Source organism: Monodelphis domestica, chromosome 1 (genome assembly GCF_027887165.1).
Source record: "Monodelphis domestica isolate mMonDom1 chromosome 1, mMonDom1.pri, whole genome shotgun sequence".
Lineage (NCBI taxonomy): Eukaryota > Metazoa > Chordata > Mammalia > Didelphimorphia > Didelphidae > Monodelphis > Monodelphis domestica.
In genome coordinates, this window is record NC_077227.1 from 753754485 (window position 1) to 753777615 (window position 23131).

A 23131-nucleotide genomic window follows, 5' to 3' on the forward strand; every position below is an offset into this window, starting at 1 on the left:
CACACACTGAGAGAGCCAAAGCCCCGCGGACAGTACGAGGGGAAGGGAGCCCCAAGGGCCGCCTCTGCTCGTAGCCCGGGACCCCCCCATCCTCCCCAACAGTGCGAAGAAGGGCCGAAACTCGGCGCGATGCCAGGAGTCCCTCTCGGAGGAGGAGTCACGAACGCCGCATCGGGTGAGCCCAGAGCCCAGCACGCCCGGGCGCCCGTCCTGGCTGCAGATGTCCTCTCCCTGCCGATGCCCGAGGGCCCACGGTGGGGCCCGGACAAGTCTGCTCATCGTCTCTGCGATGGGCACAATAACGGGGAGACAGGCACGCGCGGAAAGGCTGCTGGCTGGGAGCAAACTCAGAAGCACTAAATGGGCAGAAAACCCCCTCTGAGGAAGGAGGGGCCCGCGCTTTCCAAGGCCTGCAGAGCCCGAGACTGGATGCTCTGGTCCGAGCCCGGGGAACGCCACCCACGCTAGCCGGGACAATTCCTGGGAACAAAAGAATTCGGGGGCGTCTCTACCCTTTGGGAAACAGGACCGAGTGACACGACCCCAGCCACGAGGAAAGGGGGGTTCAGACGAGCTACAAGCAGGCGGGGGAGTCGGGGGGGACCCCAAAGGATGGTCTGAAAGGGCCTCTGATGCAGAGGGGAAAGCTAGGAGAGGACGTGTGGCCTTTGCCCCACCTAAGGGAGACGATCATGGGTCAGGGTTCTGCCAGAGAGCAGCTAAGCCGCAAAGTGGGAAGGTTTCTGGCTGCACCCTGACAGCGGATCACAAGGGCCTGCTCCAGAGGGCGGTTCTGGGGCGGAGTCTCCTTTTCGTAAGGCCAGAGTGGAGGCCACGTTGGGGGAGAGCATTCGGGTGGCCGCCCCAAGGCCCAAAGATGGGGGACGGCCGGACCCCAGGGTGGGGGGGCCGGAATGGAGACGGAATCCGCATCCCAGCAGACTTTCCCCACTTGGGTCAGGACTAACATGGCTGCCCACGGGTGACCCGGAGCACACGGCCTGCCTTCTCAAGGAAGGGAGGAAGAGAACCGGCCACTTCCACTGTTTAGAATGAGTGTCAGAAGCTGTTTTCACAGGAAAAAAGAAAATAAACAATTCAAACCCAAAACGTAAGCGGGGCGCCCTGCCTAAGGCGGCTACCCCCCCCCCAGTGCCAGCCGGGAGCCCCCCGGCCTGGAACAAAGCCAGAGCCTAACGGAAATCAAGGCTAGATGGCCAGGACCTCGGGGCCAAGGCTGGAGCCCAGGAACCGGCCAGCAGACCGTCTGCAAAAGAGGGCTTTGACTTTCTCCGCCATCACAAAAACAACGCCTGAAGAGTCGGGAAAGATGGCGGCCGCCAGCCTCCTGGTGTGCTAACTGAATGCCCAAAAGGGCCTGGGGTGGTGCAGACGCATCTCCACGTTAATGAAGTCTTACCAGAGCGAAGCCGCCAAAAGAAACCACGTGGGGAATTTCCCAGAGGGGACTCGGCCCAAGCAGAGATGGTTCAACGTACTCAAAGATGGCGGGTCTCAATTTACCCGCCAGGATGTTGGCGAGCCTCCACAAGGCCTGGGAAGCAAATCCAAGCTCCCTGCCGGATGGGGCGGCCGCCCAGGGCTCGGACCCTGGGCATCCCCAGCCCAGCCAGCCTGGCAGGCCCCAAGCACAGCTCCAGCCTCGGGGAGGCCGGGGGGCTTTCTATCCTCTAGAAGGCAATGGGTGATGGGGGGGGGGGGGGCCGAGCGAGGCTGGGCCAGCCCAAGAATAAAGTGCCCCCCCCGTCTGGCTTCTTGGGGCTCCCGAGTCTCAGGGCTGTCGGGTGCGAGGGGCCAAGAGAGCTGCGCGGGGGCACGGCGCGATCCAGGCAGGCCTCGCTGTCTCCCCTGGGCGACGCCGCGGCAGAGGGGTAGGACGGGCCGCCGCCTGGGCGCCACCAGCCCCGCTCTGGGTGAACTGTCTTTTCTAAGGAGGAAGAGAGAATCCGCAGCGGGCACCCTCTGGACGGGGCGGCCCCGGAGGCCCGAAGGCCAAGCGGCCTGCAGAGAAGGGCTCTGGGCCGGCACCCCACGGGCAGCCGTCTGCCGGGTTCTCGCTTTGGGGCAAGGACGAGTGCCGCGGAGGGCAGGGACGGGTGCTGCCAGACAGACAGACAGACGCAGGCCCAGACAATCGGTTCCCCGGGGAACGCCCCTCTGAAATCCTCCGTCCCGGACATCCATCCAAGGAGAGCTCAGCAAAGACAAAGGCCCCGGAGGATGCCTCCGCCTGGGCACTCCGGGCCAGGAAGGCCCTTCTCTGCAGCAGGCCACGCCTCCTCCGCCAGCTCCGAGGGCACCACCGGAACAGAACCAATACGGGGCACCACCGCCCCCCCAGTGCCCCAGCGCCTGGCACAGCGCCTGGCACACAGGTGGGGCTTCCTCCGTGCTGCAATCACTGATTGCTCCTCTGGCACCAGAGCACCCCACTGGGGGCGGGGGGACCGTCCCAGCACAGCCTCTTGCACCCCGCTTTTGGACGAGCCGGGCACACGGACACACTGGCCCCGCGTAGGGCCCCGAGGAGGCTGACGAGAACACGGGAAAGTGGGGGCCCAAAGGGGAGCACCGACGATGGGCCGGGAAGGACGCCGCCGCCACGAGGCCAGAGGGTCTCCCCTCCCTTCTTGCTCCTCTTCCTCCAGATGGCCTGCGGGGGGCAGTCCGGCCCACAAGCCCCTGCGGCGCCGCGTGTCTCTGCTTTTCTCTTTCCGGGTCCCCCCCACACTCTGATGGGCCCTCCCAAAGGCGCCCCATGAGACGGCACGAGCGGATTCTGCTACAGACTGTGCCCTCCCGGGTGTCCTCTGGCCTCCTCAGCTGCCCGCTCTGACCCACGGTGGGCCTCCGCCAGGCCCGGCCGAGGCCAGGGGACTCCCAGGATGAGAATGCTCCCCACTAGTAGAGCAGCACCCCAGCAGGGCCTCCCGATCTGGGGGAGACGCCCGGAGTGTCCAGCAAGGCCAGATCCCGCGGTCAGCCCAGGGGGCAGGCAGGACTCGAACCCAGAGCAGGCCTGCATCCCGCCCCTGGCTCCCCCCGTCTCTGCACGCGCCCGAGGGCCCTTACCAGGCTTCCGGGAGCAGCGCGGCGTACTCGTGCGGAGACGTGGTCTCGGGGAAGTTGGAGAGGAGGGCCAGGCGGTGGGCGAGCAGCTCCGAGCCGTGGTACGTGAACAGGAGGCCCAGCGCCTGGACGTTGCTCTCCTGGGGGAGGACATTTCCGTGGCTGCCCCGACTCGGCGGCGTTCAGCCCCCCCCCCCAGGTGCGCCATGGGAGGCCTCGATGTAAGAGCAGCCGGCTCCGAGGCGGAGCCTGGGCAGCGCCTGCCTCCACGGCTCCCAACCCTCCTCCCCGCCCCCTTACCCGGGCGTAAGTTCTCGCCGACAGGACGAGGTTCTGATTTCTGAACTTCTGGAAGAAGTCGGCGTCGTAGCTGTGCTCGGCAGCATGAGGCACGGCCAGGATTTCCTGCGGGGGCAGAAACGAGGCTGAAAAGTCCTGCCCCCCCCAGCGCCTCGGCCTGCCCACCTCCAGCCGGCGGGCTCTGCGGCAGCCCCCCCCAGCCCCCGCTCCCCCAGGCAGGGCCTTCCGGCATCGCCCCAGGGAAAGCCAGCTCAGGGAGCACCCCGGATAGAGAGGAGGCCCCCCCCAGCCCCACCCCCAGGAAGGCCGGGCTCTGGGCCTGCGTCCTGGCAAAGGGCCCCGGAAGTGAAGCCGTCCAGGAGCGACCGAGAAAAAACGGGAGATGGGAGCCGACGGGGACAGCTGAGGCCCCTCGATCAGGGCATGGGGAGGGCGGGACTCCGGAAGGGGCTGCTCTGCCTACAGGGGAAAGGCCTGGGACAAGAGGGAGGAGGGAGGGAGAGGCCGAGAGGCCGGAGAGGCCGGGGCAGAGGACGAGAGGCCGGAGAGGCCGGGGCAGAGGGTGAGAGGTCAGAGCAGAGGACGAGAGGCCAAAGAGGTCAGAGCAGAGGACGAGAGGCCGGAGAGGTCAGGGCAGAGGGTGAGAGGTCAGGGCAGAGGACGAGAGGTCAGAGCAGAGGGTGAGAGGCCGGAGTGGCCAGGGCAGAGGACGAGAGGCCGGAGAGGCCAGGGCAGAGGACGAGAGGCCGGAGAGGTCAGGGCAGAGGACGAGAGGCCGGAGAGGTCAGGGCAGAGGACGAGAGGCCGGAGAGGCCAGGGCAGAGGACGAGAGGCCGGAGAGGTCAGGGCAGAGGACGAGAGGCCGGAGAGGTCAGGGCAGAGGACGAGAGGCCGGAGCGGTCAGGGCAGAGGACGAGAGGCCGGAGTGGCCAGGGCAGAGGCCGAGAGGCCGGAGAGGTCAGGGCAGAGGCCGAGAGGCCGGAGAGGTCAGGGCAGAGGCCAAGAGGCCGGAGAGGCCAGGGCAGAGGAGAGGCCAGAGAGGCCAGAGCAGAGGAGAGGCCGGAGAGGCCGGGGCACACTGGCAGGTGGCATGAGGGACAGATTAAAGGGACGGGCAGAGAGTGGAGACGGAAGATGGGGGGACAGAGGGTGGGGGGCCACATCAGCCCCAGGGAGCGAGCAGGGGAGCAGGAGGCGGACACGACGTTCTCCGAAGCGCCAAGCTGTGTCTCCTCGGCCATCTCCTCTCCCCCAGCGTGACGAGGAGGGCAGAGGGGGGCCCGACCCCCAAACCAGGGACGGAGAAGCAGGGGAGAGCCATGGCGGGCAGCGGGCCTTGGTGAGGCAGCGCCAACCACAAGGCAGAATGGCCAGGAGGAGCAGCCGGCCCCCAGGCCCCCTCCCCCTGCAGGCCGCAGGGCTGCCTCACCTCGTACGTGGCCAGCCGGTCCAGGTAGGTCAGTAACTTCAGCCGGCACCGGCACAGCTCCTTCTGCTCCAAGGTCAGCCTGCGGCCAAAGCAGCAGGTCAGGCCCGAACTGATTTTCCCCCAAAGGGGAGGCTCGTCCCGCTCGGCCCCCAGGTGCCCCGGGTCTGCTGGGAAGACGCTGAGCGGACAGAGAGGAGAAGCCGCCCGCCAGGCCGGCAGCGGCCCCAGCCCACGGCAGACCCAGCAGTGCCACCCCCAGGGGCACACTGGCCAGACCCTCCCGGAGGACGGCACCATCTGACCGCTCCCTGCACCCGTGTAGGGCTCCGTGCCCAGCACTTAGTAAACAGTGACTCCACGTGCCAGGCTCGATGCCCCTTTCCCAGGCGGCACCCGCTGCCCTCCAGGCTTGGCCCGCGTCCCCTCACGCCGGGCCGCCCTTCCCGAAGACCCCGGCAGCCCACAGGCCCCGAGGTATGCAGTGGGCTCCGCTGCCACAAGGCCACCTCCAACCATCGGTCCTCTCGCTGCCCCAGGGAGGCCCTGTGCGCCTCGGTCTCCTCATCTAGGAAATGGGGACCTACTTCCTGTGAGAAGGGCAGCACAGGGCTCTCGGGGGGATCCACTGAATGGGCGGGGGGCGTCGGGTCCCACCCTTCAGCCCGGAATTGAGGCAAAGGAGACGCCGAGGGGCTCACAGATGCCACAGAGTCGCCCGACGTGTGATGGGCAGAGCTGGGACCTGAGCCAGTCTCCATGGCAGGAGAACTGGCCCGGGGCCGGGAGCGTGGCATCCCGAGATGCCGGGGTCTAGACTCCCGCTCTGTGGGCTCAGCGCTCAGGAAGAGGACGGGGAGGGCTGGGAAGAGTCTGAGGCCACCTCTGAAGCCAGGACCTCCCGCCTCCGGCCCGGCCTCCCATCCTCCAAGCCCCCTGCTGCCCCCAGGGATGCCAGCCTGCCAGGGGCACCTGCACACATACTGGGAGAAGTTCACGAGCTGCAGGAGCTCCGCTCTCTTGTCTCTGCCTCCAAAGTCTCCGGCCGGTGCCGAGAGGTCCTCGTAGGGCAGCTCGGCGATGTCCACCTCCCCAGGCAAGAGGAACCTGGAAGGGGCAGAAACCCCCTTGACTCTGGCCCCATTCTGCAGCCTGCTGGCTCTTTTCCAGAAAGTGCCAATGATAGTTTGTTCCTGAAGTCAGTAACGAGCCTCATCTGTCCACACACGGGGCCCCAGAACCGTCCCACAGCCGTCCCCAGTCAGAGCGGGAGCTCATCGGCCTCATGGGATGGGACTGGGCCGACACCATACCGAAAACACAGGCACACGTGTGGTAGCTGGCCCAGGGCCGAGTCTTGGGGTCTGTCCACCCCACAAGCTCTCCCAAAGGAAGGGTCCCCAGAGCACAATCCTCACGTTACAGAGGAGGAAACTGAGGCACGGTGAGAAGAAACCATTTGCCCCCAGAGTGGCAGAACCAGGACTAAGCCTGGTCCCTGGTGACCCGACTCGGGGCCTCCACTCCTCAATTGTAAACACCAACGTGGGGAGCCTCCATGCCAGAGCTGGCATTAACAGACAGGCGAGGGCAGCCCCCACACGAGGCCAGAGGATCAAAGGCAAGGTTGGAGAGCGGCCCCGGCACTCGCCCGCGGGCCGTGCCTCGGTCTCCTTCACCCCGACCTTGCAGGCCGACTGTTGAGGCACCGAGCGCCCCTTCCTAGCCCTTGGCCGCCCGGGACACAGCCCCCACTCACCTGCCATCGTCCTCTCTCTTCCCGATGGCCAGGAGTGCCTCCAGGTCGGTGCCCTTCAGGCCGTATTCGAGTAACTCCTTGGCCGCCTCGGCGTTCTCGGGGACCCGCTCCAGGCACTCATGGAGGACCCAGGAGCGCTTCTTAATCTTGCTCTGGAGATGAGACACAGAGAGGGGTGACGGCCCCCCACCTGGCTAAGGAGCCCCCCCCACTTCATGGAGGGGTGCTTCGGGACATCCCAAGCAATGGCTGACCCGAAGCAGCCTCATTCCCTACCCTGCCAGCATGGCACCCGGGAGCACAAGATGCTTGCAGGAGCCGCCCAAGGAGAGACATGGGAGGCCACTGGGCCAGAACGGTGCTGTGAGCCCATGTAAGCACTCCCCAACCCACATTTCTCTCCCCAGCTCCGTCCTGAGGGCCGGGGGCAGTTCGGGGCTTCACAGGACCTCTGCCTCAGAACTGGCACACAGTACTGTGAATCTTAAAAATTACTCAGACTGTACCTTAGAAGATTTGGTCTAGCTATTCCCTTATTGTAACAATGGAGATACTTGGTCTAACAAGAATCAAGAATGTATTGTGAACTTGGAAATTACTCCACCCTACTTAGACTGTGCCTTAGGGGAAGATAAAGTTGTAAACTCCTGATTGAACAATGAAAGTCCTCAACTCTTACCTTATAGCGAAGCTAGAACCTTAAGACAGGTCTATTTTTTAGATCTAATACAAAAAGGTGTTAAGTACCTGTAAAAGTTAAATTAATACCTAAAAAGGTCAAGTAACTTACAAAAGGCAAGCTTAACAAAGAGGTGTGAAATACTCAGAAGATTTAATCTAACCAGAGAAGGTGAAAACCAAAGAAGATGAGAACTAAGAATGGGCAGTCCTGGAAAAAAGCGTCTACTGTGATTGGTAGATGTGAAAATTTAGGGGAGGTGACATAAGAGAAAATTTTTTTTTAAAAGGAGGGGTAAAAAGTCCATTGGGCAATTGAGCTCGGAATTGAGTTAGATTCTGAATTGGAGTTCAGGAGATTCAGTGGAGGACTGGAGTTTGCTTGGAGATGGTCTTGTGGTAAGTAATAAGACTGACTCACTCTCCCTTGGGCTCAGGGAGGCCGCTTTGGCCTAGGCCTTTAACTACTGCTTGGCTCACCCTGAGCCAGAGCAGTTTAAATTAATTCTCTCTCTCTTTCTCTCTCACTCTCTCCTTCCCTTAATTCCTTCTTTCTTTATTAATTAAAATCTCCATAAATCCCAGCTGACTTGGGTATTTTCATATTTGGGAATTTCCCATGGCAACCACTTACTTAGATTTTAAGTCAAAACACTAAAATTATCCTTAAGTACCGACTCTTGGGCGGGCACACCGAGGCAGCTCTGAGGCCCTGCCCCACAGCCCCAGGCCAAAGCTGACCACAAGGAAGAGGAGTGACTGGGGGAGGAGACAGGGGTCAGTGCATTCACGCCCTCGAGGCCATTCCGAAAAGTCAGCCCATGGCCAGAGTATCTGGGGCGGCACAAAATGTGGCACCCAGGGGCCGTCCCTCCTCGGACCACGGCCAGCTGGTGATGGTAGAGGAGGAACCGGTGTACTGGGGGAAGACCAGAAGCAGCCAAGCCTGGGAGGGGAGAGCTTCATGAAGCCAAAAAGGCCACCAGGCTTTCCTAAACCCCGACAGGAAGACCCCATGGCTACCCCCAGGCTTGTCTGGCCTCGATTCACACCTTTCTCACACATTCGGTTCCTCCCCTTTGCAGGAGGGAGAAGAGCCCAGGCGGTGCTTCTGTTTCCTGAAAGGATTCTCTTCATCTATAAATCCCCTCTCCCGTCTAGGCCCTTCAGTCTGGGGACAGGGAGATGAGCCCCAGAGGCAGTGGCCGAGCCCCTATGAGCAACCGGCCCACAGGTCCAGCCCTTAAGTCTGGAGACCCGCTAACACACTCCCTCTCACACACGCTAACACACTTGCACACTCAAATACAGACATATACACACAGGCATACACACATACACAGATACACAGACATAAACACACTCCCTCTCACACACACTAACATACACACTCAAATACAGGCATGGACACATAGGCATACACACACATACACAGATACATAGACATAAACACACACTCCCTCTCACACACTCACTAACACTCTCACACGCATACCCCCAGAGTAAACAGCTGGGCGCTGGGCTCCGGCCCTCTGTCACTCACCAAGTAGTTGTGAATGGAAGCGCTGCTGACCGTGGACTTCCTCCACTGCCTCTGGTAGACTAGGTCAGTGTCCAGTCCATAGGTGTGGGCCAGAGCCAAGGCTTCCTGGTATTCTTCACTCTCGATCTAGAAGTGGGAAAGGACCAGGAGTCACGCCGGTCCCTGGGCGAGCCGAGGTCGCGGAGAATGTGGCACCCGAGACTCGCCCTCGTCCCTCGCACGCTCTCTAGGGCAGGTCTGGCCAGACAACGGAGGCCATGGAGCCCCCGGACAATGGCTGCACATTCCCTCAGCCTCCCCCAAGTTCCTCCTTGAGGGAAGACAAGGAACCCAAGGCTGGGTGGAAAAGTGGCCAGATGACCGCGAGGGCAGGGCCAGAAGCAGGAGGGGAGGATGAGGGCCTGACCGCCAGGCCTGGGCTCCAGCCATGCTTCTGCACTAGCTACAGCCACAGCACAGACTAGAGCCTGGGGCCTCCTGGTGAGCCACCCTCGGCCAGGGCCAGCAGCTCTCGTGTGTGCCACGCCTCGTCTGCGTGGGGAGGGCCACGAGAGGAGAGGCCACATTCCAGAGACCACACAGCTGAGATGTGTCCAGACCCAAACTCGGGCCCTCCTGGACAGGAGGGTCTCCGAGCACCGTGGCACACAAGGCCCCTCCCCAGGTCTCCGTGGCCCGACCCGTGACCCAGAGGACAGAAAGGCAGCTGGGGAGGGGAGGAAGAGAGGCCCCTGCAGGGTGGCCTGTCAGGAGGAGGTTCGGGGCCCTCTGGGGGTGGGCGTCTCTGCCCAGACGCTGGCCGCCCTCACCTTGCGCTGGTAGAGCTCCTCGGGAGTGGTGGAGCGCAGGCTGACCAGGCGGTAGTTCTTGGTGAGGGTCCGAGGGCGCTTTCGGGGCGGAGCGAAGCGCTCCATCTCCGTCACGAAGTAGAGGCCCTGCTTAATGTAGCCGAAGTAGCGAGCCTTGGCGGACAGCTCGTCGCCCGAGTCAGAGTCCTCGTCTCCCTCCTCGTCCTCCCCTGGCCGGGTCTCCAAGCGCGATCTCTTCGGCCCCAGCCTCGTCTCACACTACGGGGAGAGCAGACGCGAGCAGCCCGTGAGTGACCGCTCCCTTCCACGGCCTCGGAGGACTCCCAGAGGAGGGAATGCCCTCTACGGATGCAGCACGGCCCCTTCTCTAGAGCCAGCCGGAGCCAGAGGGAGGATCTGAGGCCCGGGCCCCGAGGCCAGCCTCTACCCCTGCTCGTGCTGCTTCTCTCTCTAGACGCTCCGCAGAAGAGCAGAAGGCGGTCCCTTCCCCGGGCAGCCCCTGGGCCAGAGGGGAGGGGAGGGCGGCCCAAGGACGGGGGTCTTTAAGGAAGAGCCCCTCCTCTCCTCCTCTCTTGCAGAGGCTCCTGGAGCCGCTCCTTGCTCCCAAGGCCCATCCCAGGTCACAGGCAAAGCGAGCAGGAGTCACTCAGCCCCGCCTGAAAACTCCGGAGGGCTTTAGCCCAGGAGGATCAAGACCGAGTTGGAAATGACAGAGCGAAACCTCTGCGCCCGAGGCAAGATCCAGGCCTCAGGCAGGACCCACACGTGGCCTTCCGCGGGCCCCCCACCTCGCCTTCCCTGCCTCCCACCCCCTTGTCTAAGGCCTGTGGTCCCACCCTGCCACCTCGCACCCAGGCTTCTGTCTGCTCCAGAGCAGCCTCCCTTCAGCCCCCAAAGGGCCGGGGCAGTCACATCGCCCCCACTCAGTGACATCAGTGGCTTCCTAAGTGGGGTCTCGAGGAGGAAAGGCAAAATCTGTCTGCCATTCAAAGCCGCTCACGACCGGCCCTGCATCCCCTTGTAGTCTTCCTCCCCAGCTCATTCTCTTGGATTCAGGGGCCCCAAACAAGAGCCGCTGTCTCTGCTCCAGGCACTCCCTCGGGCTGCGGGCCAGGCCTGGAACCCTCCTCAGCGCCGACCCAAGCTCCCCGGCTTCCCCGAGACTCGGGCCAAGGCCCACCATGGGGCCGGGGGCCTTCCCTGGGAGGCTGCTCCCCTCTGCTCCTGGATCTCTGCACTCAGGTGCCTCAGCCTCTCCCCATGCGACGGCGAGCTCCTTACGGGCAGAGGCAGAATTCTGAACCCAGAACTGGCGTGCAGTGAGGGCTTCAGAAATGCCGTCTTCCTCAACAAGGGGCTGCTAAGGTTTCCTCCATCACCGTGAGTGCACGGCGTGTCTACAGGCGCCCTCACCTCCAAGCTCAGAAATCCTCCGTCGTGGGCGGCCGTGAGCTGAGGGGACGGCTCGAACCACTCACAGGATTTCCCCAACAAGTTCTTCAGGGTTTTCACAGATGACACTGTCAGGGCTCCTGAGCATCGGGCCAGCGTCACGGCATTGTCGGCCCACCAATTGACATCTATCAGCGGGTAAAAGGACTCTTTATCTAGAGAGGAAGATGGTCACTCATCAGAACCTCCAAGGCAGTAAAGAGGCAACAGATCACATCCAGGGAATACTCAACAGTTCCTCCCTCCCTTCATTCCTTCCTTCCTTTCTTCCTTCCCTCCTTTCTTCCTTCCCTCATGCCTCCCTTTCCTTCCTTCCTTCTCCTTCCCTCCCTCTCTTCCTTCCCTCCTTCCTTCTCCCTCCTTCCCTCTCTTCCTTCCTTCTCCCTCCTTCCCTCTCTTCCTTCCTTCTTCTTCCCTCCCTCTCTTCCTTCCCTCCTTCCTTCCTTCTCCTTACCTACCTCTCTTCCTTCCTTCTCCTTCCCTCCCTCTCTTCCTTCCTTCCTTCCTTCCCTCTTCCCACTTATTTCCTTCCTTCTTTCCTTCCTTCCTTCCTCTCTTCCTTCCCTCCTGCCTCCCTTTCCTTCCTTCCTTCTCCTTCCCTCCCTCTCTTCCTTCCTTCCCTCTTCCCACTTCTTTCCTCCCTCTCTTCCTTCCTTCCCTCCTCCCTTCCTTCTTATCTTCCTTCCTTCTTTCCCTATCTCTCTTCCTTCCCTCCTCCCTTCCTTCAGATCATCTCAAAGGCCTTTAGAACAATGACACAACTTGGATACAGCAAAAGGACATCCAGAGGAGGCCAACAGTGGAGCGAGAGTAGAGGGCTTCAGTCAAGCACATCAAGTGCTGCTCTGGCCCCCCCAAACCTAAGCAGGCCCAGGAGGAGGCCTCCCACCCTGCTGCCAGATTATCTGGGGAAGATGGATCCCAGGGAGAGGGGGAAAGACTGGGAGAAGGGACACACAGCCGGGATGATAGATAAAGAGCAGGACACACACTGGCCTTAAAGGCAAAGGCCCTGAAGTGAGACAGCACTGTCAGCACTGGGGAACTGTGGGACTTAGGGCAGGTCCAGAGAGGACTTCCTCTGTTTCTTTCTCTGTGAAACAAGAAGTTGTGAACAGAACATCCAGGAATCCCCTTCTGGCTCTAAACCCACTACCTAGGCACTGACACAGCTCTACACCTGAGCAAGGCCTGTGCTGGTCAACAGCCTGACCAGGAGGAGAGGACAGTGAAAGAGGAGGCTCTGTGGAGTCTGCCCCAACAGGCTCCCCAGCTCAAAGAGATCTCAGCCTCCTCCTCATCTTCTTTGGTCTTTCCCACATATTTATTCTTAACCTTCTTTTAAATTTTGAGTTGCAAATTCTCCTCCCCACCACCCGCCACTCCCTCACCACTGAGAAGGTGAGCAACATGAAGTCACGCCAAACATACTGCCATGTTGTCGCTCAATCACTTCAGTCGCGTCTGATTCTTCGTGACCCCATTGGGGTTTTCTTGGCAGATACTGGAGTGGTTCGCATTTCCTTCTCCAGGTCATTTTACAGATGAGGAAACTGGAGCAAATAGGGTTCAGTGACTTGCTCAGGTTTGTAAAATGGAGATTTGAACCCCGGACTTCAATCCCCAGAAGTCCTTGGTACTTCCCAGAATTCCCTATAATCTCACCTGAGTGCAAGAACACAATTTAGTATTTAAAGGGCTCTCTGCCTCCCAAGCGCTCTCTTCTTCCGCTTCTAAGCACTCGCGTCTCTCTACTCGGCATGCAAGATATTAGTGAATTGTGAATGGGCTAATCAGCCCTAGGCACGTGCTTTTCTTATTTTGTATTTTCTTATTTCCTTGATTTCTAATAATCTTTAATAAACCTCATAAAAAATAATATTTTTATCAGTAGAGACTAAATTTAACTTTTACAGGGTCACCCAGCTAGTGGATTTGAACTCGGGTCCTCCTGACTCCTGGCCTTTATCCACTGCACCACCTGCCTGCCCCATTTCCATATTAGCCATATTCCCCTCGAAAAGCGAGAAAATTTTAAAAAGCGAGAAAACTAGACTTTAATTTGCCCTCGGAGCTCCTCAGTTCTCAGGCGGCAGAGAGCATCTTCTCCTCCTCGGGCCTCCGGCTCAGTCTTGGATCACTGTGAGCAACCCCATCTTTCACAGCCGATCATTATTTCAGCATTGCTGTTAGTGTGCACAATGACAGCCTGGTTCTTCTCACTTTGCATCAGGTCATAAGGGCTTTGCCATGATTTTCTGAAACCGCCCTCCTCTTCTTTCTTACAGCAGGATCGTATTCCATCACAATCCTATGCCATAGCTTGCTGAGCCATTCCCCAATTGATGGACAGCCCTTCGGTTTCCAATTTTTTGCCACCACAAAAAGAGCTGCAATTGATATTTTTGGACATTTAAGTCCTTTTTCCTTTGATCTCTTTGCTATTGCTGGGTCAAAGGGCAAGGCACAGCTTGCAGCCCTTTAGGTATATTCCAAATTGTTCTCCAGGACGGTAGGACCAGTTCATAACTATACAAACAATTCATTAGTGTCCCTGTTTGCCCACATGCCGTCCAGCATTTGTCATTCTAATAGGTGTGGGGCAGAACCTCAGAGTTGTTTTAGTTTGCATTTGTCTAATCCGCAGTGATTTAGAGCATTTTTTCATGACTACAGATATCTTTGATACTTTCTTCTGAAAACAGCGTGTCCATATCTCTTAGTAATTTATCAGTTTGGGAAGGGTTCTTATTTTTATAAATTGGACTCAGTTCCTGATAAATTTGAGCAGAGACCTTTATCAGAGAAACTTCCTGTAAAATTTTTTTCTATTACTTCACTATCTATAGTACCTCTTAGCAAAATACAGATTCCTTAATTATCTCTTTTAAATGGGTCCATTTTTACATTGTCTGAGATCATAATTGCTACCCTTCCGTATTTTACTTCTGCTTCAGCCCTTCAGTGGAACACACCTCTGGATATGGTTCGGGGGGGGGGGGGGGTTATACATGTGTATGTGTGTGTTCTGGGGGGAGGGAGGTTACCCATCTGTCTATCTTGTAAACAACATATTGTTGAATTCTGGTTTCTAATCCAATCTGCAATCCACTTCTCTTTTATGGGTGAATTCATCCCATTCACATTCATGTGGATCCTTCTCTCTCTCTTTTTACTCTGACCCTCCTCAAAAGTCTGTTTTCCGTGTGACAACTACCTCTCCTTTATTGCTCTTACTTTGGTCATTCCACCCAACCCCTCTGGGCCTTATCCCCTTCCCCTCCTCCTATTCCCCTGCTGGGCAGGAGAGAGCTCTATAACCAACGCTTTGTGTGTGTGTGTGTGTGTGTGTGTGTGTGTGTGTGTGTGTTCTTTGAACCCATTACAATGAGGGTATATTGCACACTCACACATACACATAAGCATTACACACACTCATCCTCCATTTCCCCCCTCCACTGTAAGAGCTCTTCCATGTGAGATAATTTTTCCTACTCTACCTCTCCCTTCTCCCAATGCATCTTTTTCTCATCCCTTCATTTTTTTTAGATCATAACCACATAACTGAGTCATATCTGTCCCCATTGCCTATGTAAACTGTTTCTAACCACCTTAATAATGATTTTCTTAGGAATTACATGTAATATCTTCTCATATATGAATGTATATGATTATTGAGTTTCTTATGATTTCTCTTTCATTTTTACCTTTTTATGCTTCTTGAGTACTTTGTTTTAAGATCAAATTTTCCATTCAGCACTGGTCTTTTCAACAGGAATATTGGAAAGTCCTCTAGTCATTAAAAATCCATTGCAAGAGCATGATACTTGGTTGTAATCCTAGCTCTTTTTTTTTTCCTGAAATATATTCCAAGTCCTTAGCTCCCTTAATGAAAGATGTTAAATCTTGTGTGATCAAGACAGTGGTTCTATAATAATTCTTTCTGGATGTTTGCAATATTTTCTTCCTGACCTTGGAGTTCTAGAATTTGGCTATAATATTATTGGGAATTTTAATTTTGAGATCACTTCAAGGGGTAATCAGTGAATTATTTCCATTTCTATTTTAGCCTCTGGATCGAAGCTAGCAGGGTAGTTTCCCTTAATTTCTTGAAATATATATGTCTAGGTTCTTTTTTTGATCATGGCTTTCAGGTGATCCAATAATTTTTTTTTTAATTCTTACTTTCTGTCTTGGAATCAATACTAAGTATTGGTTCCAAGGAAGAAGAGACATAAAGGCCAGGCAATGGGGGTTAAGTGACTTGCCCAGCATCACACAGCTAATAAGTATTTATTTGAGACAAGAATTGGACCCAGATCCTCCATATCCAAGCCTAGAACTCTATCCACTGTGCCATCTAGTTGCTCCCCAATTCTGTTTTTTTTTATGTTATTTTCTTTAGTATTTTTTGCGCCTCTTTTACCAAGCTATTCCCTTTTCATAATTTTCATCTACCACTTTCATTTCTGTTCCCAATTTTCCTCTACAATTCTCTTTCTCTTTCTATAGCTCTTCCAGGAATTTTTGTTTGCTTGGGTCTAATTAGCATTTTTCTTTGAGGCTTTGCTTCTTTGTAGCTGGTTTTCACATGATTTTCTCATTCTGAGTTTGTATCTTGGTCTTCCCTGCCATGGTATATATATAGTAGTCTCTCGGTGATTGAGAATGACGATTGTCTTTGTGCAGTTTCATCTACGGTGTACCCTCGTGTGGCTTTGGAGTCCAAAGGCTGAGGCGCACAGTGTGTGGCACATGGGGCATGGGACGCCAGTGGTGACGGGAGGTGCGGTTGTGGCCTGGTGTCGGCGTTCACGCGCAGCGGCAAGACGTCGACGTCGCTCATCTTCAAAGGTGGTGGCGGCATGGTGAATGTGGGCTCGCCAGCTGCTTCTGTCAGAGGCAGCAAGTTCTAGTTGCTTTGGTGTCATGCCAGCCCACTTCAAGTTGGACTTTAGCTGATCCTTGAATCTTTTCTTTGGTCGGCCTTGTTTCCTGAGTCCAGCTGACAGTTCAACGTAGAATACCTGTCTTGGTATTCGCTGTGGGTCCATGCAGATGACGGGTCCAGACCATCGTAGCTGGGTTTGAGGACCAGGACTTCGATGCTGGTGGAGTTCGCTCTGTCAAGGACTTCCTGATTGGTGATTCAGTCCTGCCATCGGATCCTCATGATTGACCGGAGGGAGCGTTGGTGGAATTGCTCCAGCTGTTTCATGTGCTTCCGGTACAGTGTCCATGTCTCACAACTGTACAGGAGCAAGCTGAGGACCACTGCGTTGTACACTTTGAGCTTCGTCGCAGTGCTTACACCTCTGTTTTGGAGGACTTTGGAGAGCAGCCGCCCGAGTGCCTGGCTGGCCTTTTGGATCCTGGCATTCATCTCGTGGTCTAGGGACCCGTCGTTGGTGATGGTGCTGCCTAGGTACTTGAAAATGTTGACGTTAGAAAGCTGCATGCCATTGATTGTAATGCACGGCTGGTTCGTTGGCCTCCCTGGTGCAGGTTGGAACAACACCTCTGTTTTGCTGAGGCTGATAGTCAGGCCAAACAGTTTTGTTGAGGTGGAGAAACTATCCACAATGGTTTGGAGATGATTTTCTTGGTGGGCCATGAGAGCACAGTCATCTGTGAAGAGAGCTTCCAGGATGAGTCTCTCTGTTGTCTTTGTTTTTGCAGTCAGGCGGCGAAGGTCAAATAGTGAGCCATCCAGTCCGTATTTGATGTAGACGCCCAGGTCTAGATCCATCACAGCATGTTGTAATACTTGGGTGAAAAATAGGTTGAATAGTACCGGAGCGAGGACACAGCTTTGTTTCACGCCATTGGAGATGTTGAAGCGATCAGAAGTCTCTCCACCAGATAGGACTTCCCCTGTCATGTCGACATGAAAGAGCTGGATCAGTTTGACAAATTTTGCTGGGCAGCCGAGCTTGCTAAGGATCACCCACAATGTGTCCCTGTTCACTGTGTCGAATGCCTTTGTCAGGTCTATGAAGACAATGTAGAGACGCAGGTTCTGCTCAAGGCATTTTTCCTGCATTTGCCTCACCGTGAAGACCATGTCGATGGTGCTGCGATCTGGTCGGAAGCCACATTGTGATTCAGGCAGGTTCTGCTCTGAAACAGATGACAGGAGCCTGTTGAATATAACATGAGTGAGGATCTTTCTGGCAGTGGAGAGTAGTGAGATGCCTCTGTAGTTGTCACAGGCTGCTCATGAGCCTTTGTTCTTGTATAGGGCTATGATGGAGGCATCTCTGAGTTCTGGTGGCATGTCTTCCTCTTCCCATATGCTGGTCAGCACTATGTGGAATGCCTGGAGCGCCTTTCCATTTAAGGCCTTGTACACCTCGGTTGGGATCCCGTCTTTACCGGGTGCCTTGCCTGCACTCATTTGTTTGATGGCTTTTTAGACTTCCTCTATTGAAGGAGGGACATCAAGTAGTGTGGCTTTTTATGGTGAAGTTCTTGTTTTGGTTTTTTTGCTCATTTTTTTAAAGTTATTCCTTTTTGAACTTTATGTTAAAGTTGGGTTTGGCTCACCTGAGTGTGGGGAGGCACTGACCCAAGCATCAGGCTTTTTTGTGCTTTTGTTTTAATAGCTAGTTCTGGGGATCTGCAAGTTTTTGGTGCTTCCAAGCAGTGTGACCCAGGGACTCGCCTGTAACCAAAAGCACTGGTACTCCTCTTGGCCCTGAAACTGTGACAAGAGCCTCTGCTTCCAATGCCACAAGCACTCCTCTCTTCCCTAGAACTGCATATGGGTAAGAGGTGCCAATCAGCACCAGCAGCATCCATTGCCAACAAAGGATCCCCATAATCTCTTTCTGACCAATTGTCCAAACCCCTTATTGTCTCTAGGCTGGGAGCTCCCCAAGTCACTGCTCTTACTGCCACCGTAGAGGCCTCCTTCAAGGCCCACAGCTGGGGCTATCATTGCACTCCAGATCTGTGCCCAGTCCAAGGTTACAGACCTATCCTGCCAACCTCCTAAGTGCTGACCTTTTGTTGGCTCTGCCACACTAGAACGCAGCTTGAGGCATTATTTTAAAGCTGTTCGGAGGGAAATGTTGGGAGAGTTTGGCTGGGTCCTGGCCTCCATGCCGCCATCTTGACTCCTTCTCCAACTTCTTACAGCTTCTTTGCTGGACTTCTCCCCCCTCACCTATCTTTGTTTTATAATCACGCTGCTCTGTCTGTGCTGCCCCCCAGATGCCCTTGTCCCATCAGACCGATTCATTCATGAGCAGCTTCCAGCAATCTTTGTGTCCCTGAGACACACAGGAGATGCTTGATAAGTCTGTTAAATTTTCTGGTTGAATAAACCCATATGAATCTTTCCAAATTTCAGACACAGTCTATCGATTTTGACAAGTATGTATAACAGAGACCGGGAAACCCTTGAATGCCAACAGCCTTCAGAAGCTGAGCCACAGTAGAAGATGGGCCTGTCCACCTTAGACAGCAGCCATCCACAGGGCCCAGGGACAAGGCTGAGGCCCTGAGGGGTGGGAACCACTCCCACTCCCCCACATGCTCTTGGGCTGCAGACTCACCTTTGATTTTTTTCCTTTTCTCAGTGGAAAGCCTCCAATGGGGGTTGATTTCATCATAACCTGGCTAAAAATGAAAATCACAGTCATTACACAGAGGCTGCAGCTGGACAAGCCTAGAGGCCTTACCAGTCTGTCCCCTTAAAAATGGCACCTTAGGGTAACTAACATGACTTTTCCTATATCAGAGTCCGACTGACTTGGAATTTTTCATCCTTGATCAAACCCTGGGAAAGGCCCCTTCTTGCCCCTTAAAATTCATCCAAAAGTTACATTAATCTGCCCGTTCTGTGGCAGAGAGGAAAATGGGGATAAAGACATGAAGACAAAAGGATGCCACAAGCTTTTAGAAAGTTCAACAAAATGACTTCTTTGTCATGATACACATCTAAAATCACCCAGAGGTGTCGAGAGCCTGAAACTCTTTCCCACTCCTCCTGTCTCCCACCTCTTACCAAAGCCTGTCTCCCCCTGACGACAGACACTAGGCTTCTCCAGGACTGGCTGCCCCCTCACTTGGTTCATCTTGACTCACTGAGAGTGGCCAAGAGTTGGAACACATCTTGCTCCCCAATGTCACCTCCAGTTCCTCCCCCTTCCTCCTTCACTCAGAAACCTCTTCCTTTGGGGTCCAGGCATTCATATCTGCCACCCAAACAGAAACCTGGGAGCTGTTGTCTACAGACTCCTCAATTAAACTGATAGCTGACTCCAAGCCTTTCTCACCTCCCCAAACCCTGCCCTCAACCAAGGGGATTTCCACATACCTATTGATTCTCCCTCCAGGAGCCAAACCACTCAGATCCTCGGTCTACTCATCTGCCAGAAGCTACTTCCCCATCCAATGTCAGCCACAGCCAAGAACGGTCATGCCCTGGACCTTGCCATGACCCATAAATGAACCAGGGACTCAAGTCCCTTTATGTGGCTTTTCCCTTCTCCCTCTGCCCACCCCTATAGAATGCTAGCCTTCATCTACACTGTGATTTCCAATCTCTTGCCCTCTCAATTGTCTGCCAGGAGGGGCAGCTAGGTGGCTCAGTGGATAGAGAACCAAGCCTAGAGACAGGAGTCTTGGATTCAAATTTAGACTCAGATATTTCCTAGTTGTGTGACCCTGAGCAAGTCATTAAACTCCAATTGTCAACTCTTACTGCTCTTCTGCCTTAGAATCAATACATAATACTGATTCTAGATAGAAGCTAAGGGTGTTAAAAAAAATTCTCTCCCAGGCCATCTCCCCTGCACTAGCCACGATCTCCCTCTTCTGCCCATCTCACTTCCTCAGTGAACCAATCCAACTATATGCTGTTCTCTCTCTTGAACCCTTGGCCCCCTTATCATATCATATCATACCTCTGATTAAACCCAGTCAAGCCCCAGCCTTGGATGGTTTCTACCATTCATCACCATCATTTCTATACATGTGCAGCCGAACCCAAGTGGAGACAATCATGGACCCCATTCTGCCTGGGTCCACTACAGATTTTGTTACCCAAGTTCATCCAGGCCCTCCCTGGTGCCTGGCAATCCTATTCTACCTCCCTCGTTCACTTACTCTCCCATTCTCTTCTGTGGCTCTTCCAAACCTTTTCCATTCTCAAACCTGCCATGGCATCCCCTACCCCAACCATGCCATTTTACACAAAAGAACAGAGGCCATTCACCATGGGTTCCCTCTTCTTCACTTCCAATCAAATGCCTTCTGCCCCTCTTTCCTCCTTCACCCTCTAAATTGCTACATAAATGCCTCAGGCCTGAGGACATACATGGCACATTCTCAGGAAGGCCAGGATCCTGAACTTCCCCTTATAACTCTCAATGGAACCACCAGTTCTCAGAATGCCTTCCTGAATCCAGGGCCTTGTCATCTAGTACGTCTCGGAGAACAAGCTCCAGTCCTTGGCCACTCCTGGCATCCTTCTCTAGTCTGGAACTTCCACCTTCCCAGCAACTTCAGGTGGGACCTACTCCTAAGAGTCTAGGGGTCAGGGACAGGCCTCTGATGTCAGGCCAGCCTTTAATCTTTGCCCATAGGAGACCTCTCTTCTTTGCAGGAAGAAGCCAACCCCTCCACTAAACCAGGGGGTTGTCTAAATGCCCAAGTCCTCCATTTGGTCTCTCTGGGGAGCCCACACCAGCCCAGCCCAGGACTGCCAGCAGCCTGGCCCAGTGATCTTGGAAGACATCAGAGTTAAGCTCAGCAGCTCAGCTCACAAGCCAGAATTCGCCGCTGTTGAACCCATTAGTGATAAACTCAAATGAAATCCTGCATGTGGGGGATGAGTGTCTCCAGCCACTCTTACCCCGAGAGGAGAGGGGCCTGTGAGGAATCACAGGAAAGACAGTTACCTGCTCCTCCTGACTCCACTCCCCCAGCTGTTTGAGAGACGGGATGGTCCAGAAACTCAGCTTTCCCGAGAAGTGAATGGTGGCCAGGATTGTCCCATCGGGAGAGAGGCTCATCTTGTAGATCCCGTCCTGGCCAAGAGTGGGAGATCCAAGGATGAGGTCAAGGAAAGTCAAGAGCAGGCAACCATATATCCATACATCCTCCTTTCTTTTTTTTCAGCCACCCAACCACTGAAGAGGGGTGTATATTAGAATTTGCTCCCCAGGAATCCTCTTTCCCAGTTCCCCATGTTCCTTCTCACGTTATGTGCTAACTAGGGCGGATATATTTCGATATAGCCCGACCTTTCACTCTCTTCTCCCAGAAACGTGACTGGTGGGGTGAGGTGAGAGGCAGGAGGATTTTCCTCACGTGAATTTACTCAGGCTTTTACTTTTGTTCTTGTATTTTTCCTACTCCAAGTGATTATTAATAAATCCTACAAAACATAATACTTGGAGTTATTGGATATTAATGTTAACCTTATAGGCGCCTAATGGGCTTATCAGGCTGGTCTGGGGAATTCAGAAGATGGAAGGCTTCTGTTCTAAGGAGTTCATAAGCCAAGTCACTGGGGAAGAAAGCCCAAAGCCGAGCATACCCGAGGTGAGAGCGCATGCAGCCACAATGGACTGTCTGTGTTGGATGACATTCAGCAGCCACGTATTAGTGCTGACTGAATCTCTAGCACCGGGCCTTGGAGACGTGCATCAGGACTGCTGGGATACACCGTTCCCTGTCCTCCACCAACACAGATTTCCTCCTCCCAAGGCCACACTGTCCTGACACCTTTCCCTCGTGGCTGCTCAGGCCCCGTGGGGAAGAGCCAATGACTCTTAAGTCCAACATGTAAACTGAAGTCACAAGTCAAACTTGTTTAAGGTTCTTCTCTCTTCTCAGTCTGGTTCAATGACTTTGAAAAGTCCAAAAAAAAAACGCTGACTTCCTGATGCTCCCTCCTTGAGTAGTGGCGTCCTCTGCATACTCCTCTTCCCAGGCACCCCTCCAGCGGAAGTTATTGTTCAAAGTGTTTATTTACAGCTAGACCACCGCCTTCTCGAGGCTTTAGGATCTCATCTGAGCCCAGAGCCCAGTGATGGGGCTTAGTAAAAGCAAGAACTGATAGCTACAACCTCACCCCCAAGCTGGAAGGTCTTGGGCAACTGATGCTACAACACTTTTCTCATCTGCACCTTGGAATCCGCCAGCCTGGAACCACTCACGTTACCAGGTATTATAAAGAAAAGGGCTGTGGGAGTTTTAGAAGACTGTGACCCAGGACCTACCAGGGAAAGATGCTTTTTTTTCCCATTAAAACTTTAAGTGATGATGGTTCTCGATTGAAAGTTTAAGATGGACGGAGCCAAGATGGGGGAGCATTAAGGAGCAGCATGGCAGGCTCCTCTCCAAAAACCTCCTACAGACAGATCTAGAAAATGAACCCAAAAGAATTCTATACCAAATAACTCTGACAAAAGCCTCACTTCTCACATACATAAAGAACTGAGTCAAATTTATAAGACTACAAAGCATTCCCCAACTGACAAATGGTCAAAGGATGTGCTAAGATAAAGTCATATTAAAAAATGCTCCAAATAACTACTGATGAAAGAAATGCAAATTAAAACAAGTTTGAGACACCACTTCATACCAACTAGATTGACCAGCAGAACCAAAACGATAAATGCCAGAAGGGACGTAGGAAAATCAGGACACCAATACACGACTGGTAGCTGATACAGCCATTCTGGAGAGCAATATGGAACCAGGCTCAAAGGACCACAAAGGTCTATATACCCTTTGAGCCAGCAATACTTCTACTGGGTCTGTATCCCAAAGAGATCAAATATAGGGAGAGAGGTCTTATCTGCACCAAAATATTTTTAGCATCTCTCTTTGTAGTGGCAAAAAAAACTGGAAACTGAGGGGCTGTCCACCAATTGGGAAATGGCTGAACAAGCTGTGGTATATGGTTGTAATGGAATATGATTGAGCCATAAGAAAAGAGAAACAGAATGAGTTCAGAAAAACCTGGAGAAATGTCTATGAACTGATGCAAAGGTAGGTGAGCAGAACCAGGAGAACAGTGTGTCCAGTAACAGAAGCAAGCCTCCAAGAGAACTCCA

At 54.5% G+C, this 23131-nt stretch overlaps 1 protein-coding gene across 2 annotated transcripts in view; it reads right to left on the minus strand.

Annotated features, from left to right (window-relative positions):
* NBAS (NBAS subunit of NRZ tethering complex) overlaps positions 1–23131 on the minus strand; it is a 177290-nt gene that overhangs the window by 114502 nt on the left and 39657 nt on the right. For both annotated transcript variants that reach the window (XM_056814754.1, XM_056814758.1), the window contains exons 12-21: positions 20966–21094; positions 18617–18680; positions 11019–11212; positions 9606–9863; positions 8797–8922; positions 6576–6727; positions 5801–5923; positions 4820–4898; positions 3391–3495; positions 3094–3230 (exon numbers count right to left, since the gene is read on the minus strand). In XM_056814754.1, the coding sequence (XP_056670732.1) occupies positions 3094–3230; positions 3391–3495; positions 4820–4898; positions 5801–5923; positions 6576–6727; positions 8797–8922; positions 9606–9863; positions 11019–11212; positions 18617–18680; positions 20966–21094 (1367 nt within the window). The remainder of the gene's footprint in view (positions 1–3093; positions 3231–3390; positions 3496–4819; positions 4899–5800; positions 5924–6575; positions 6728–8796; positions 8923–9605; positions 9864–11018; positions 11213–18616; positions 18681–20965; positions 21095–23131) is intronic.